Here is a 13,207-nt window from a genome sequence, read left to right as displayed (position 1 = left end):
TAAATTATAAAGTTTCTTTTATTTCATTAATTTTTTTTTTTTTTATAGGATGATTTATTTTATTATTTGTATACAAGCATTATTTTACAAGATACCTTGATAAGATCAGTTTGCAGCACACTTGTTGTAGATGCAGCACATGGTCAGCAGGGCCAGCATGCTTTTTGACTGCCTCTGTCTAACTGAAAATCCAGATGGGTACTGACACTGCTAGGAGAGACGGAGTCTCTCTGTCTCTGTTTTCAGATTCATTTAGCCATGTGTATGTATGTACTGCAGGGAGCTGTACTGGTGGGAGGGGGGGCTATATGTACTGGGGGAGCCTTACTGGTGGGGGGAGATCTGTACTGAGTGGAGCTTTACTAGGGGGAGCTGTACTGGTGGGGGGGGGGGGGCTATATGTACTGGGGGAGCCTTACTGGTGGGGGGAGATCTGTACTAGGGGGAGCTGTACTGGTGGGGGGGGGGGCTATATGTACTGGGGGAGCCTTACTGGTGGGGGGAGATCTGTACTAGGGGGAGCTGTACTGGTGGGAGGGGGGGCTATATGTACTAGGGGGAGCCTTACTGGTAGGGGGAGATCTGTACTGCAGGGAGCTGTACTGGTGGGAGGGGGGCTATATGTACTGGGGGGAGCCTTACTGGTGGGGGGAGATCTGTACTAGGGGGAGCTGTACTGGTGGGAGGGGGGGCTATATGTACTAGGGGGAGCCTTACTGGTAGGGGGAGATCTGTACTAGGGGGAGCTGTACTGGTGGGAGGGGGGCTATATGTACTGGGGGAGCCTTACTGGTGGGGGGGGGAGATCTGTACTGTAGGGAGCTGTACTGGTGGGAGGGGGGGATATATGTACTGGGGGAGCCTTACTGGTGTGGGGAGATCTGTACTGAGTGGAGCTTTACTAGGGGGAGCTGTACTGGTGGGAGGAGGGCTATATGTACTGGGGGGAGCCTTACTGGTAGGGGGAGATCTGTACTGCAGGGAGCTGTACTGGTGGGAGGGGGGCTATATGTACTGGGGGGAGCCTTACTGGTAGGGGGAGATCTGTACTGCAGGGAGCTGTACTGGTGGGAGGGGGGCTATATGTACTGGGGGGAGCCTTACTGGTAGGGGGAGACTGTACTAGGGGAGCTGTACTGGTGGGGGGGGGGGCTATATGTACTGGGTGACCCTTACTGGTGGGTGAAGATCTGTACTGAGTGGAGCTTTACTAGGGGGAGCTGTACTGGTGGGAGGGGGGGGGCTATATGTACTGGGGGGAGCCTTACTGGTGGGGGAGATCTGTACTGCAGGGAGCTGTACTGGTGGGAGGGGGGCTATATGTACTGGGCTATATGAACATCAAGAAACTCCTAACAATATTTAGGCCAATAACAATAGTTCTTATACTTACATAAATCTTGATCTTTTCACTAAGTTCCATGTATTTTGCAGATGAAGGATTCCTATAATCTACTATGAATGGCAGATTCATTCTTATAATGAAGAAGTAACTAACAGTTTCCTGTCTAGTGATGGTGGGCTTAATTGCTGTTGTAGTTGTTGGTATTGCAGTTGTGGTCATTTTTGCTGTCGATGTGATTAGTGCTGTTGTATTTGGTACTGCTGTAGTTGTAGTCCAGACAGCTGTAGATGGCACTAATGTAGTTATAGGTGGTGCAGTTATAGATGGTACTGTTGTAGTTGTAGGTGGGACAGTTGTAGTTGGTACTTCTGTAGTTGTAGGTGGGGCAGTTAGTACTGTTGTAGTTGTAGCAGATGTAGCTGGTACTTCTGTAGTTGTAGATAGAGCCGTTGTAGCTGGTACATCTGTAGTTGTAGGTGGTGGAGTTGTAGTCAGTACTTGCGTAGTTGTAGGTGGGGCAGTTGTAGTTGGTACTATTGTAGATGTCGGTGGTTCAGTTGTAGAAGGTACCTCTGCAGTTGTAGATGGTGCAGTTGAAATTTGTACTTCTGTAGTTGTAGGTGGGGCAGTTATAGTTGGTACTTCTGTAGTTGTAGGTGGTTCAGTTGTAGTTAGTACTGTTGTACTTATAGGTGGTTCAGTTGTAGTTGGTACCTCTGTAGATCTAGGTGGGAGAGTTGTAGTTGAAATTGTTGTAGTTGTAGGTGGTGCAGTTGTAGTTGGTACTTTTGTAGTTGTAGGTGAGGCAAGTGTAGTTAGTACTTCTGTGGTTGTAGGTGGGGCAGTTGTAGTTGATACTATTGTAGTTTTAGGTGGTACAGTTGTAGAAGATACTTCTGTAGTTGTAGGTGGTTCACTTGTAGAAGGTACTACTGTATTTATAGATGGGGCAGTTGTAGTTGGTACTTCTGTAGTTGTAGGTGAGGCAGTGAAAGATGGTGCTTCTGTAGTTGTAGGTGGTTCAGTTGTAGTTGGTACTTCTGTAGTTGTAGGTGGGACAGTTGTAGTTGGTACTTCTGTAGTTGTAGGTGAGGCAGTTGTAGTTGGTACTTCTGTAGTTGTAGGTGAGGCAGTTGTAGTTGGTACTTCTGTAGTTGTAGGTGGGACAGTTGTAGTTGGTACTTCTGTAGTTGTAGGTGGTGCAGTTGTAGTTGGTACTTCTGTAGTTGTAGGTGGGACCGTTTTAGTTAGTACTTCTGTAGTTGTAGGTGAAGCAGTTGTAGTTGGCACTTCTGTAAATGTAGGCAAGGCAGTTGTAGAAGGTACTGCTGAAGTTGCAGGTGAGGCAGTTGTAGTTGGTACTTCTGTAGCTGTAGGTGGGGCAGTTGTAGTAGAAACTGCTGTAGTTGTAGGTGGTGCAGTTGTAGTTGGTACTTCTGTAGTTGTAGATGTGACAGTAGTAGTTGGTACATCTGTAGTTTTAGGTGATTCAGTTGTAGAAGGTACTTCTGTAGTTGTAGGTGCATCAGTTGTAGAAGATACTTCTGTAGTTGTAGGAGGTGCAGTTGTAGTTGGTATTACTGTAGTTGTAGGTGGTGCAGTTGTAGAAGGTACTTCTGCAGTTGTAGGTGATTCCATTGTAGAAGGTTTCTCTGTAGTTGTAGGTGAGGCAGTTGTAGTTGGTACTACTGTAGATGTAGGTGGTTCAGTTGTAGAAGGAACTTCTGTAGTTGTTGGTGGTTCAGTTGTAGAAGGTACTTCTGTAGTTGTGGGTGAGGCAGTTGTAGTTGGTACTTCTGTAGTTGTGGGTGAGGCAGTTGTAATTGGTACTTCAGTAGTTGTAGGTGAGGCAGTTGTAGTTGGTACTTCAGTAGTTGTAGGTTGTTCAGTTGTAGAAGGTACTTCTGTAGTTGTAGATGGGGCAGTTGTAGAAGATATTTCTGTAGTTGTAGGTGGTACAGTTGTAGAAGGAACTTCTGTAGTTGTAGGTGATTCAGTTGTAGAAGGTATGTCTGTAGTTGTAAGTGGTTCGGTTGTAGAAGGTACTTCTGTAGTTGTAGGTGAGACAGTTGTAGTTGGTACTTCTGTAGTTGTAGGTGGTGCAGTTGTAGAAGGTATGTCTGTAATTGTAGGTGGGGCAGTTGTAGTTGGTACTTCTGTAGTTGTAGGTGGGACAGTTGTAGTTGGTACTTCTGCAGTCCTAGGTGGAACAGTTGTAGAAGGTACTTCTGTAGTTATAGGTGAGGTAGTTGTAGTTGGTACTTCTGTAGTTGTAGGTGGTTCAGTTGTAGAAGGTACATCTGTAGTTGTAGGTGAGGCAGTTGTAGTTGGTACTTCTGTAGTTGCAGGTGAAGCAGTTGTAGTAGCTACTTCTGTAGTTGTATGTGGTGCAGTTGTAGAAAGAACTTCTGTAGTTGTAGGTGGTAAAATTAAAGAAGACACTTCTATAGTTGTAGGTGGTTCCGTTGTAGAAGGTACTTCTGTAGTTGTAGGTGAGGCAGTTGTAGAAGGTTCTTCTGTAGTTGTAGGTGAGGCAGTTGTAGATGGTACTTTTGTAGATGTAGGTGGTGCAGTTGTGGAAGGTACTTCAGTAGTTGTAGGTAGTTCAGTTGTAGAAGGTACTTCTGTAGTTGTAGATGGTTCAGTTGTAGTTAGTGCTTCTGTAGTTGTAGGTGAGGCAGTTGCAGAAGTTACTTCTGTAGTTGTAGGTGGGACGGTTGTAGAAGGTACTTCTGTAGTTGTAGGGGAGGCACGTGTCGTTTGTACTTCTGTAGTTGTAGGTGGTTCAGTTGTAGTTAGTACTTCTGTAGTTGTAGGTGGGACTGTTGTAGTTGGTACTTCTGTAGTTGTAGGAGGGACTTCTGTAGTTGTAGGTGGTTCAGTTGTAGAAGGGACTTCTGTAGTTGTAGGTGGTTCAGTTGTAGAAGGGACTTCTGTAGTTGTAGGTGGTTCAGTTGTAGAAGGGACTTCTGTAGTAGTAGGTGGTTCAGTTGTAGAAGGTACTTCTGTAGTTGTAGGTGGGACAGTTGTAGTCGGTACTTCTGTAGTTGTAGGTGGTGCAGTTGTAGAAGGTACTTCTGTAGTTGTAGGTTGGGCAGTTGAAGTTGGTACTTTTGTAGTTGTAGGTGGGACAGTTGTAGTTGGTACTTCTGTAGTTGTAGGTGGTGCAGTTGTAGTTGGTACTTCTGTAGTTGTAGGTGAGGCAGTTGCAGTTAGTACTTCTGTAGTTGTAGGTGAGGCAGTGGTAGTTGGTACTTCTGTAGTTGTAGGTGGGATAGTTGTAGTTGGTACTTCTGTAGTTGTAGGTGAGACAGTTGTAGTTGGTACTGCTGTAGATGTAGGAGGTTCAGTTGTAGAAGGAACTTCTGTAGTTGTTGGTGATTCAGTTGTAGAAGGTACTTCTGTAGTTGTAGGTGAGGCAGTTGTAGTTGATACTTCTGTACTTATAGGTGGGGCAGGTGTAGTTGCTACTTCTGTAGTTGTAGGTGGGACAGTTGTAGTTGATACTTCTATAGTTGTAGGTGAGGAAGTTGTAGTTGGTACTTCTGTAGTTGTAAGTGGTGCAGTTGTAGAAGGTACTTCAGTTGTAGGGGAGGCACTTTTAGTTTGTACTTCTGTAGTTGTAGGTGGTTCAGTTGTACTTGGTACTTCTATAGTTGTAGGTGGGGCAGTTGTAGATGGTACTTCTGTAGTTGTAGGTGGGACAGTTGTAGTTGGTACTTCTGTAGTTGTAGGTGAGGCAGTTGTAGTTGATACTACTGTAGATGTAGGTGGTGTAGTTGTAGAAGGAACTTCTGCTGTAGTTGTAGGTGGTGCAGTTGTAGAAGGTACGTCTGTAGTTGTTGGTGAGGCAGTTGTAGTTGGTTCTTCTGCAGTTGTAGGTGGTGCAGTTGTAGAAGGTACTTCTGTAGATGTAGGTGAGGGAGTTGTAGTTGGTTCTTCTGTAGTTGTAGGTGGGACAGTTGTAGAAGGAACTTCTGTAGCTGTAGTTGGTACAGTTGTAGAAGGTACTTCTGTAGATGTAAGTGGTTCAGTTGTAGAAGGTATTTCTGCAGTTGTAGGTGAGGCAGTTGTAGTTGGTACTTCTGTAGTTGTAGGTGGGACAGTTGTAAATGGTACTTCTGTAGTTGTAGGTGGTGCAGTTGTAGATGGTACTTCTGTAGTTATAGGGGAGGCAGTTGTGGTTGGTACTTCTGTAGATGTAGGTGGTGCAGTTGTAAAAGGCACTTCTGTAGTTGTAGGTGTTTCAGTTGTAGAAAATACTTCTGCAGCAGTAGGTGGTGCAGTTGTAGAAGGTACTTCTGCAGTTGTAGGTGGTTCAGTTGTAGAAGGTACTTCTGCAGTTGTAGGTGGTTCAGTTGTAGAAGGTACTTCTGTAGTTGTGGGTGAGGCAGTTGTAGTTGGTACTTCTGTAGTTGTGGGTGAGGCAGTTGTAATTGGTACTTCAGTAGTTGTAGGTGAGGCAGTTGTAGTTGGTACTTCAGTAGTTGTAGGTTGTTCAGTTGTAGAAGGTACTTCTGTAGTTGTAGATGGGGCAGTTGTAGAAGATATTTCTGTAGTTGTAGGTGGTACAGTTGTAGAAGGAACTTCTGTAGTTGTAGGTGATTCAGTTGTAGAAGGTATGTCTGTAGTTGTAAGTGGTTCGGTTGTAGAAGGTACTTCTGTAGTTGTAGGTGAGACAGCTGTAGTTGGTACTTCTGTAGTTGTAGGTGGTGCAGTTGTAGAAGGTATGTCTGTAATTGTAGGTGGGGCAGTTGTAGTTGGTACTTCTGTAGTTGTAGGTGGGACAGTTGTAGTTGGTACTTCTGCAGTCCTAGGTGGAACAGTTGTAGAAGGTACTTCTGTAGTTATAGGTGAGGTAGTTGTAGTTGGTACTTCTGTAGTTGTAGGTGGTTCAGTTGTAGAAGGTACATCTGTAGTTGTAGGTGAGGCAGTTGTAGTTGGTACTTCTGTAGTTGCAGGTGAAGCAGTTGTAGTAGCTACTTCTGTAGTTGTATGTGGTGCAGTTGTAGAAAGAACTTCTGTAGTTGTAGGTGGTAAAATTAAAGAAGACACTTCTATAGTTGTAGGTGGTTCCGTTGTAGAAGGTACTTCTGTAGTTGTAGGTGAGGCAGTTGTAGAAGGTTCTTCTGTAGTTGTAGGTGAGGCAGTTGTAGATGGTACTTTTGTAGATGTAGGTGGTGCAGTTGTGGAAGGTACTTCAGTAGTTGTAGGTAGTTCAGTTGTAGAAGGTACTTCTGTAGTTGTAGATGGTTCAGTTGTAGTTAGTGCTTCTGTAGTTGTAGGTGAGGCAGTTGCAGAAGTTACTTCTGTAGTTGTAGGTGGGACGGTTGTAGAAGGTACTTCTGTAGTTGTAGGGGAGGCACGTGTCGTTTGTACTTCTGTAGTTGTAGGTGGTTCAGTTGTAGTTAGTACTTCTGTAGTTGTAGGTGGGACTGTTGTAGTTGGTACTTCTGTAGTTGTAGGAGGGACTTCTGTAGTTGTAGGTGGTTCAGTTGTAGAAGGGACTTCTGTAGTTGTAGGTGGTTCAGTTGTAGAAGGGACTTCTGTAGTTGTAGGTGGTTCAGTTGTAGAAGGGACTTCTGTAGTAGTAGGTGGTTCAGTTGTAGAAGGTACTTCTGTAGTTGTAGGTGGGACAGTTGTAGTCGGTACTTCTGTAGTTGTAGGTGGTGCAGTTGTAGAAGGTACTTCTGTAGTTGTAGGTTGGGCAGTTGAAGTTGGTACTTTTGTAGTTGTAGGTGGGACAGTTGTAGTTGGTACTTCTGTAGTTGTAGGTGGTGCAGTTGTAGTTGGTACTTCTGTAGTTGTAGGTGAGGCAGTTGCAGTTAGTACTTCTGTAGTTGTAGGTGAGGCAGTGGTAGTTGGTACTTCTGTAGTTGTAGGTGGGATAGTTGTAGTTGGTACTTCTGTAGTTGTAGGTGAGACAGTTGTAGTTGGTACTGCTGTAGATGTAGGAGGTTCAGTTGTAGAAGGAACTTCTGTAGTTGTTGGTGATTCAGTTGTAGAAGGTACTTCTGTAGTTGTAGGTGAGGCAGTTGTAGTTGATACTTCTGTACTTATAGGTGGGGCAGGTGTAGTTGCTACTTCTGTAGTTGTAGGTGGGACAGTTGTAGTTGATACTTCTATAGTTGTAGGTGAGGAAGTTGTAGTTGGTACTTCTGTAGTTGTAAGTGGTGCAGTTGTAGAAGGTACTTCAGTTGTAGGGGAGGCACTTTTAGTTTGTACTTCTGTAGTTGTAGGTGGTTCAGTTGTACTTGGTACTTCTATAGTTGTAGGTGGGGCAGTTGTAGATGGTACTTCTGTAGTTGTAGGTGGGACAGTTGTAGTTGGTACTTCTGTAGTTGTAGGTGAGGCAGTTGTAGTTGATACTACTGTAGATGTAGGTGGTGTAGTTGTAGAAGGAACTTCTGCTGTAGTTGTAGGTGGTGCAGTTGTAGAAGGTACGTCTGTAGTTGTTGGTGAGGCAGTTGTAGTTGGTTCTTCTGCAGTTGTAGGTGGTGCAGTTGTAGAAGGTACTTCTGTAGATGTAGGTGAGGGAGTTGTAGTTGGTTCTTCTGTAGTTGTAGGTGGGACAGTTGTAGAAGGAACTTCTGTAGCTGTAGTTGGTACAGTTGTAGAAGGTACTTCTGTAGATGTAAGTGGTTCAGTTGTAGAAGGTATTTCTGCAGTTGTAGGTGAGGCAGTTGTAGTTGGTACTTCTGTAGTTGTAGGTGGGACAGTTGTAATTGGTACTTCTGTAGTTGTAGGTGGTGCAGTTGTAGATGGTACTTCTGTAGTTATAGGGGAGGCAGTTGTGGTTGGTACTTCTGTAGATGTAGGTGGTGCAGTTGTAAAAGGCACTTCTGTAGTTGTAGGTGTTTCAGTTGTAGAAAATACTTCTGCAGCAGTAGGTGGTGCAGTTGTAGAAGGTACTTCTGCAGTTGTAGGTGGTTCAGTTGTAGAAGGTACTTCTGTAGTTGTAGGTGGTGCAGTTGTAGTTGGTACTTCTGTAGTTGTAGATGAGGCAGTTGCAGTTAGTACTTCTGTAGTTGTAGGGGAGGCAGTTGTAGTTGGTACTTCTGTAGATGTATGTAAGGCAGTTGTAGAAGGTACTTCTCTAGTTGTAGGTGGTGCAGTGGTAGTTGGTACTTCTGTAGTTGTAGGTGGGATAGTTGTAGTTGGTACTTCTGCAGTTGTAGGTGAGACAGTTGTAGTTGGTACTACTGTAGATGTAGATGGTTCAGTTGTAGAAGGAACTTCTGTAGTTGTTGGTGGTTCATTTGTAGAAGGTACTTCTGTAGTTGTAGGTGAGGCAGTTGTAGTTGATACTTCTGTAGTTATAGGTGGGGCAGTTGTAGTTGGTACTTCTGTAGTTGTAGGTGGGACAGTTGTAGTTGGTACTTCTGTAGTCGTAGGTGGGGCAGTTGTAGTTTGTACTTTTGTAGCTGTAGGTGGTGCAGTGTTAGATGGCACTTCTGTAGCTGTAGGTGGTGCAGTTGTAGAAAGAACTTCTGTAGTTGTTGTTGGTTTAGTTGTAGAAGGTACTTCTGTAGTTGTAGGTGGTGCAGTTGTAGAAGGTACGTCTGTAGTTGTTGGTGAAGCAGTTGTAGTTGGTTCTTCTGTAGTTGTAGGTGGGACAGTTGTAGTTGGTACTTCTGTAGCTGTAGGTGAGGCAATGGTAGTTGGTACTTCTGTAGCTGTAGGTGGTGCAGTGTTAGAAGGCACTTCTGTAGCTGTAGGTTGTGCAGTTGTAGAAGATACTTCTGTAGTTTTAGGTGGGGCAGTTGTAGAAGGTACTTCTGTAGTTGTAGGTGGTTCAGTTGTAGAAGGTTCTTCTGTAGTTGTAGGTGGGACAGTTGTAGTTGGTACTTCTGTAGTCGTAGGTGGGGCAGTTGTAGTTTGTACTTCTGTAGTTGTAGGTGGTTCAGTTGTAGAGGGTACTTCTGTAGTTGTAGGTGGTACAGTTGTAGTTGGTACTTCTGTAGTTGTAGGTGAGGCAGTTGTAGTCGGCACTTCTGTAGTTGTAGGTGGTACAGTTGTAGAAGGAACGTCAGTAGTTGTAGCTGGTTCAGTTGTAGAATGTACTTCTGTAGTTGTAAGAGAGGCACTTGTAGTTTGTACTTCTGTAGTTGTAGGTGCTTCAGTTGTAGTTGGTACTTCTATAGTTGTAGGTGGGGTAGTTGTAGTTGGTACTTCTGTAGTTGTAGGTGGAACAGTTGTAGTTGGTACTTCTGTAGTTGTAGGTGAGGCAGTTGTAGTTGATACTACTGTAGATGTAGATGGTGTAGTTGTAGAAGGAACTTCGGTATTTGTTGGTTTAGTTGTAGAAGGTACTTTTGTAGTTGTAGGTGGTGCAGTTGTAGAAGGTACGTCTGTAGTCGTTGGTGAGGCAGTTGTAGTTTGTTCTTCTGTAGTTGTAGGTGGGACAGTTGTAGTTGGTACTTCTGTAATTGTAAGTGAGGCAGTTGTAGTTGATACTACTGTAGATGTAGGTGGTGTAGTTGTAGAAGGAACTTCTGTAGTTGTAGGTGGTGCAGTTGTAGAAGGTACGTCTGTAGTTGTTGGTGAAGCAGTTGTAGTTGGTACTTCTCTAGCTGTAGGTGGTGTAGTTGTAGAAAGCACTTCAGTAGTTGTAGGTAGTGTAATTGTAGAAGGTATTTCTGTAGTTGTAGGTGGTTCAGTTGTAGAAGGTTCTTCTGTAGTTGTAGGTGGGACAGTTGTAGTTGGTACATCTGTAGTAGTAGGTGGGGCAGTTGTAGTTTGTACTTCTGTAGTTTTAGGTGGTTCAGTTGTAGAGGGTACTTCTGTAGTTGTAGGTGGTACAGTTGTAGTTGGTACTTCTGTAGTTGTAGGGGAGGCAGTTGTAGTTGGTACTTCTGTAGTTGTAGGTTGTACAGTTGTAGAAGGAACGTCAGTAGTTGTAGCGGGTTCAGTTGTAGAAGGTACTTCTGTAGTTGTAAGGGAGGCACTTGTAGTTTGTACTTCTGTAGTTGTAGGTGGTTCAGTTGTTGTTGGTACTTCTATAGTTGTAGGTGGGGTAGTTGTAGAAGGTACTTCTGTAGTTGTAGGTGAGGCACTTGTAGTTTGTACTTCTGTAGCTGTAGGTGGTTCAGTTGTAGTTGGTACTTGTATAGTTGTAGGTTGTGCAGTTGTAGAAGGTACGTCTGTAGTTGTAGGTGGTTCAGTTGTAGAAGGTACTTCTGTAGTTGTAGGTGGGACAGTTGTAGTTGGTACTTCTGTAGTCGTAGGTGGGGCAGTTGTAGTTTGTACTTCTGTAGTTGTAGGTGGTTCAGTTGTAGAGGGTACTTCTGTAGTTGTAGGTGGTACAGTTGTAGTTTGTACTTCTGTAGTTGTAGCTGAGGGAGTTGTAGTTGGTACTTCTGTAGTTGTAGGTGGTACAGTTGTAGAAGAAACGTCAGTAGTTGTAGCTGGTTCAGTTGTAGAAGGTACTTCTGTAGTTGTAAGGGAGGCACTTGTAGTTTGTACTTCTGTAGTTGTAGGTGGTTCAGTTGTAGATGGTACTTCTATAGTTGTAGGTGGTTCAGATGTAGAGGGTACTTCTGTAGTTGTAGGTGGAACAGTTGTAGTTGGTACTTCTGTAGTTGTAGGTGAGGCAGTTGTAGTTGATACTACTGTAGATGTAGATGGTGTAGTTGTAGAAGGAACTTCTGTAGTTGTTGGTTTAGTTGTAGAAGGCACTTCTGTAGTTGTAGGTGGTGCAGTTGTAGTAGGTACTTCTGTAGTTGTTGGTGAGGCAGTTGTAATTTGTTCTTCTGTAGTTGTAGGTGGGACAGTTGTAGTTGGTACTTCTGTAGTTGTAAGTGAGGCAGTTGTAGTTGATACTACTGTAGATGTAGGTGGTGTAGTTGTAGAAGGAACTTCTGTAGTTGTTGTTGGTTTAGTTGTAGAAGGTACTTCTGTAGTTGTAGGTGGTGCAGTTGTAGAAGGTACGTCTGTAGTTGTTGGTGAGGCAGTTGTAGTTGTTACTTCTGTAGTTGTAGGTGGTTCAGTTGTAGAAGGTACTTCTGTAGTTGTAGGTGAGGCAGTTGTAGTTGGTACTTCTGTAGCTGTAGGTGGCACAGTTGTAGAAGGCACTTCTGTAGCTGTAGGTGGTGCAGTTGTAGAAGGTAAATCTGTAGTTTTAGATGGGGCAGTTGTAGAAGGTACTTCTGTAGCTGTAGGTGGTTCAGTTGTAGAAGGTTCTTCTGTAGTTGTAGGTGAGGGAGTTGTAGTTGGTTCTTCAGTAGTTGTAGGTTGTGCAGTTGTAGAAGGTACGTCTGTAGTTGTAGGTCGTTCAGTTGTAGAAGGTACTTCTGTAGTTGTAGGTGGGACAGTTGTAGTTGGTACTTCTGTAGTCGTAGGTTCGGCAGTTGTAGTTTGTACTTCTGTAGTTGTAGGTGGTTCAGCTGTAGAGGGTACTTCTGTAGTTGTAGGTGGTACAGTTGTAGTTGGTACTTCTGTAGTTGTAGGTGAGGCAGTTGTAGTTGGTACTTCTGTAGTTGTAGGTGGTACAGTTGTAGAAGTAACGTCAGTAGTTGTAGCTGGTTCAGTTGTAGAAGGTACTTCTGTAGTTTTAAGGGAGGCACTTGAAGTTTGTACATCTTTAGTTGTAGGTGCTTCAGTTGTAGTTGGTACTTCTATAGTTGTAGGTGGGGTAGTTGTAGTTGGTACTTCTGTAGTTGTAGGTGGAACAGTTGTAGTTGGTACTTCTGTAGTTGTAGGTGAGGCAGTTGTAGTTGATACTACTGTAGATGTAGATGGTGTAGTTGTAAAAGGAAATTCTGTAGTTGTTGGTTTAGTTGTAGAAGGTACTTCTGTAGTTGTAGGTGGTGCAGTTGTAGAAGGTACGTCTGTAGTCGTTGGTGAGGCAGTTGTAGTTTGTTCTTCTGTAGTTGTAGGTGGGACAGTTGTAGTTGGTACTTCTGTAGTTGTAAGTGAGGCAGTTGTAGTTGATACTATTGTAGATGTAGGTGGTGTAGTTGTAAAAGGAACTTCGGTAGTTGTTGTTGGTTTAGTTGTAGAAGGTACTTCTGTAGTTGTAGGTGGTGCAGTTGTAGAAGGGATGTCTGTAGTTGTTGGTGAAGCAGTTGTAGTTTGTTCTTCTGTAGTTGTAGGTGGTGCAGTTGTAGAAGGCACTTCTGTAGCTGTAGGTGGTGCAGTTGTAGAAGGTACTTCTGTAGTTTTAGGTGGGGCAGTTGTAGAAGGTTCTTCTGTAATTGTAGGTGAGGGAGTTGTAGTTGGTACTTCAGTAGTTGTAGGTTGTGCAGTTGTAGAAGGTACGTCTGTAGTTGTAGGTGGTTCAGTTGTAGAAGGTACTTCTGTAGCTGTAGGTGGGACAGTTGTAGTTAGTACTTCTGTAGTCGTAGGTGGGGCAGTTATAGTTTGTACTTCTGTAGTTGTAGGTGGTTCAGCTGTAGAGGGTACTTCTGTAGTTGTAGGTGGTACAGTTATAGTTGGTACTTCTGTAGTTGTAGGTGAGGCAGTTGTAGTTGGTACTTCTGTAGTTGTAGGTGGTACAGTTGTAGAAGTAACGTCAGTAGTTGTAGCTGGTTCAGTTGTAGAAGGTACTTCTGTAGTTTTAAGGGAGGCACTTGAAGTTTGTACTTCTGTAGTTGTAGGTGGTTCAGTTGTAGTTGGTACTTCTATAGTTGTAGGTGGAGTAGTTGTAGTTAGTACTTCTGTAGTTGTAGGTGGAACAGTTGTAGTTGGTACTTCTGTAGTTGTAGGTGAGGCAGTTGTAGTTGATACTACTGTAGATGTAGATGGTGTAGTTGTAAAAGGAACTTCTGTAGTTGTTGGTTTAGTTGTAGAAGGTACTTCTGTAGTTGTAGGTGGTGCAGTTGTAGAAGGTACGTCTGTAGTCGTTGGTGAGGCAGTTGTAGT

General features: G+C 43.8%; 1 protein-coding gene across 1 annotated transcript in view; it reads right to left on the bottom strand.

The window, feature by feature from the left end:
• Nucleotides 1-1,474, bottom strand: part of LOC141102995 (uncharacterized) — a 28,683-nt gene extending 27,209 nt beyond the window's left edge. Inside the window, exon 1 of the mRNA XM_073592086.1 lies at nt 1,394-1,474. Within this exon, the coding sequence (XP_073448187.1) occupies nt 1,394-1,474 (81 nt within the window). The remainder of the gene's footprint in view (nt 1-1,393) is intronic.
• Between the last annotated feature and the right edge of the window lie 11,733 nt (nt 1,475-13,207).

Source organism: Aquarana catesbeiana, linkage group LG07, assembly GCF_042186555.1.
Source record: "Aquarana catesbeiana isolate 2022-GZ linkage group LG07, ASM4218655v1, whole genome shotgun sequence".
Lineage (NCBI taxonomy): Eukaryota > Metazoa > Chordata > Amphibia > Anura > Ranidae > Aquarana > Aquarana catesbeiana.
This window is presented reverse-complemented; position numbering and strand designations above follow the sequence as displayed.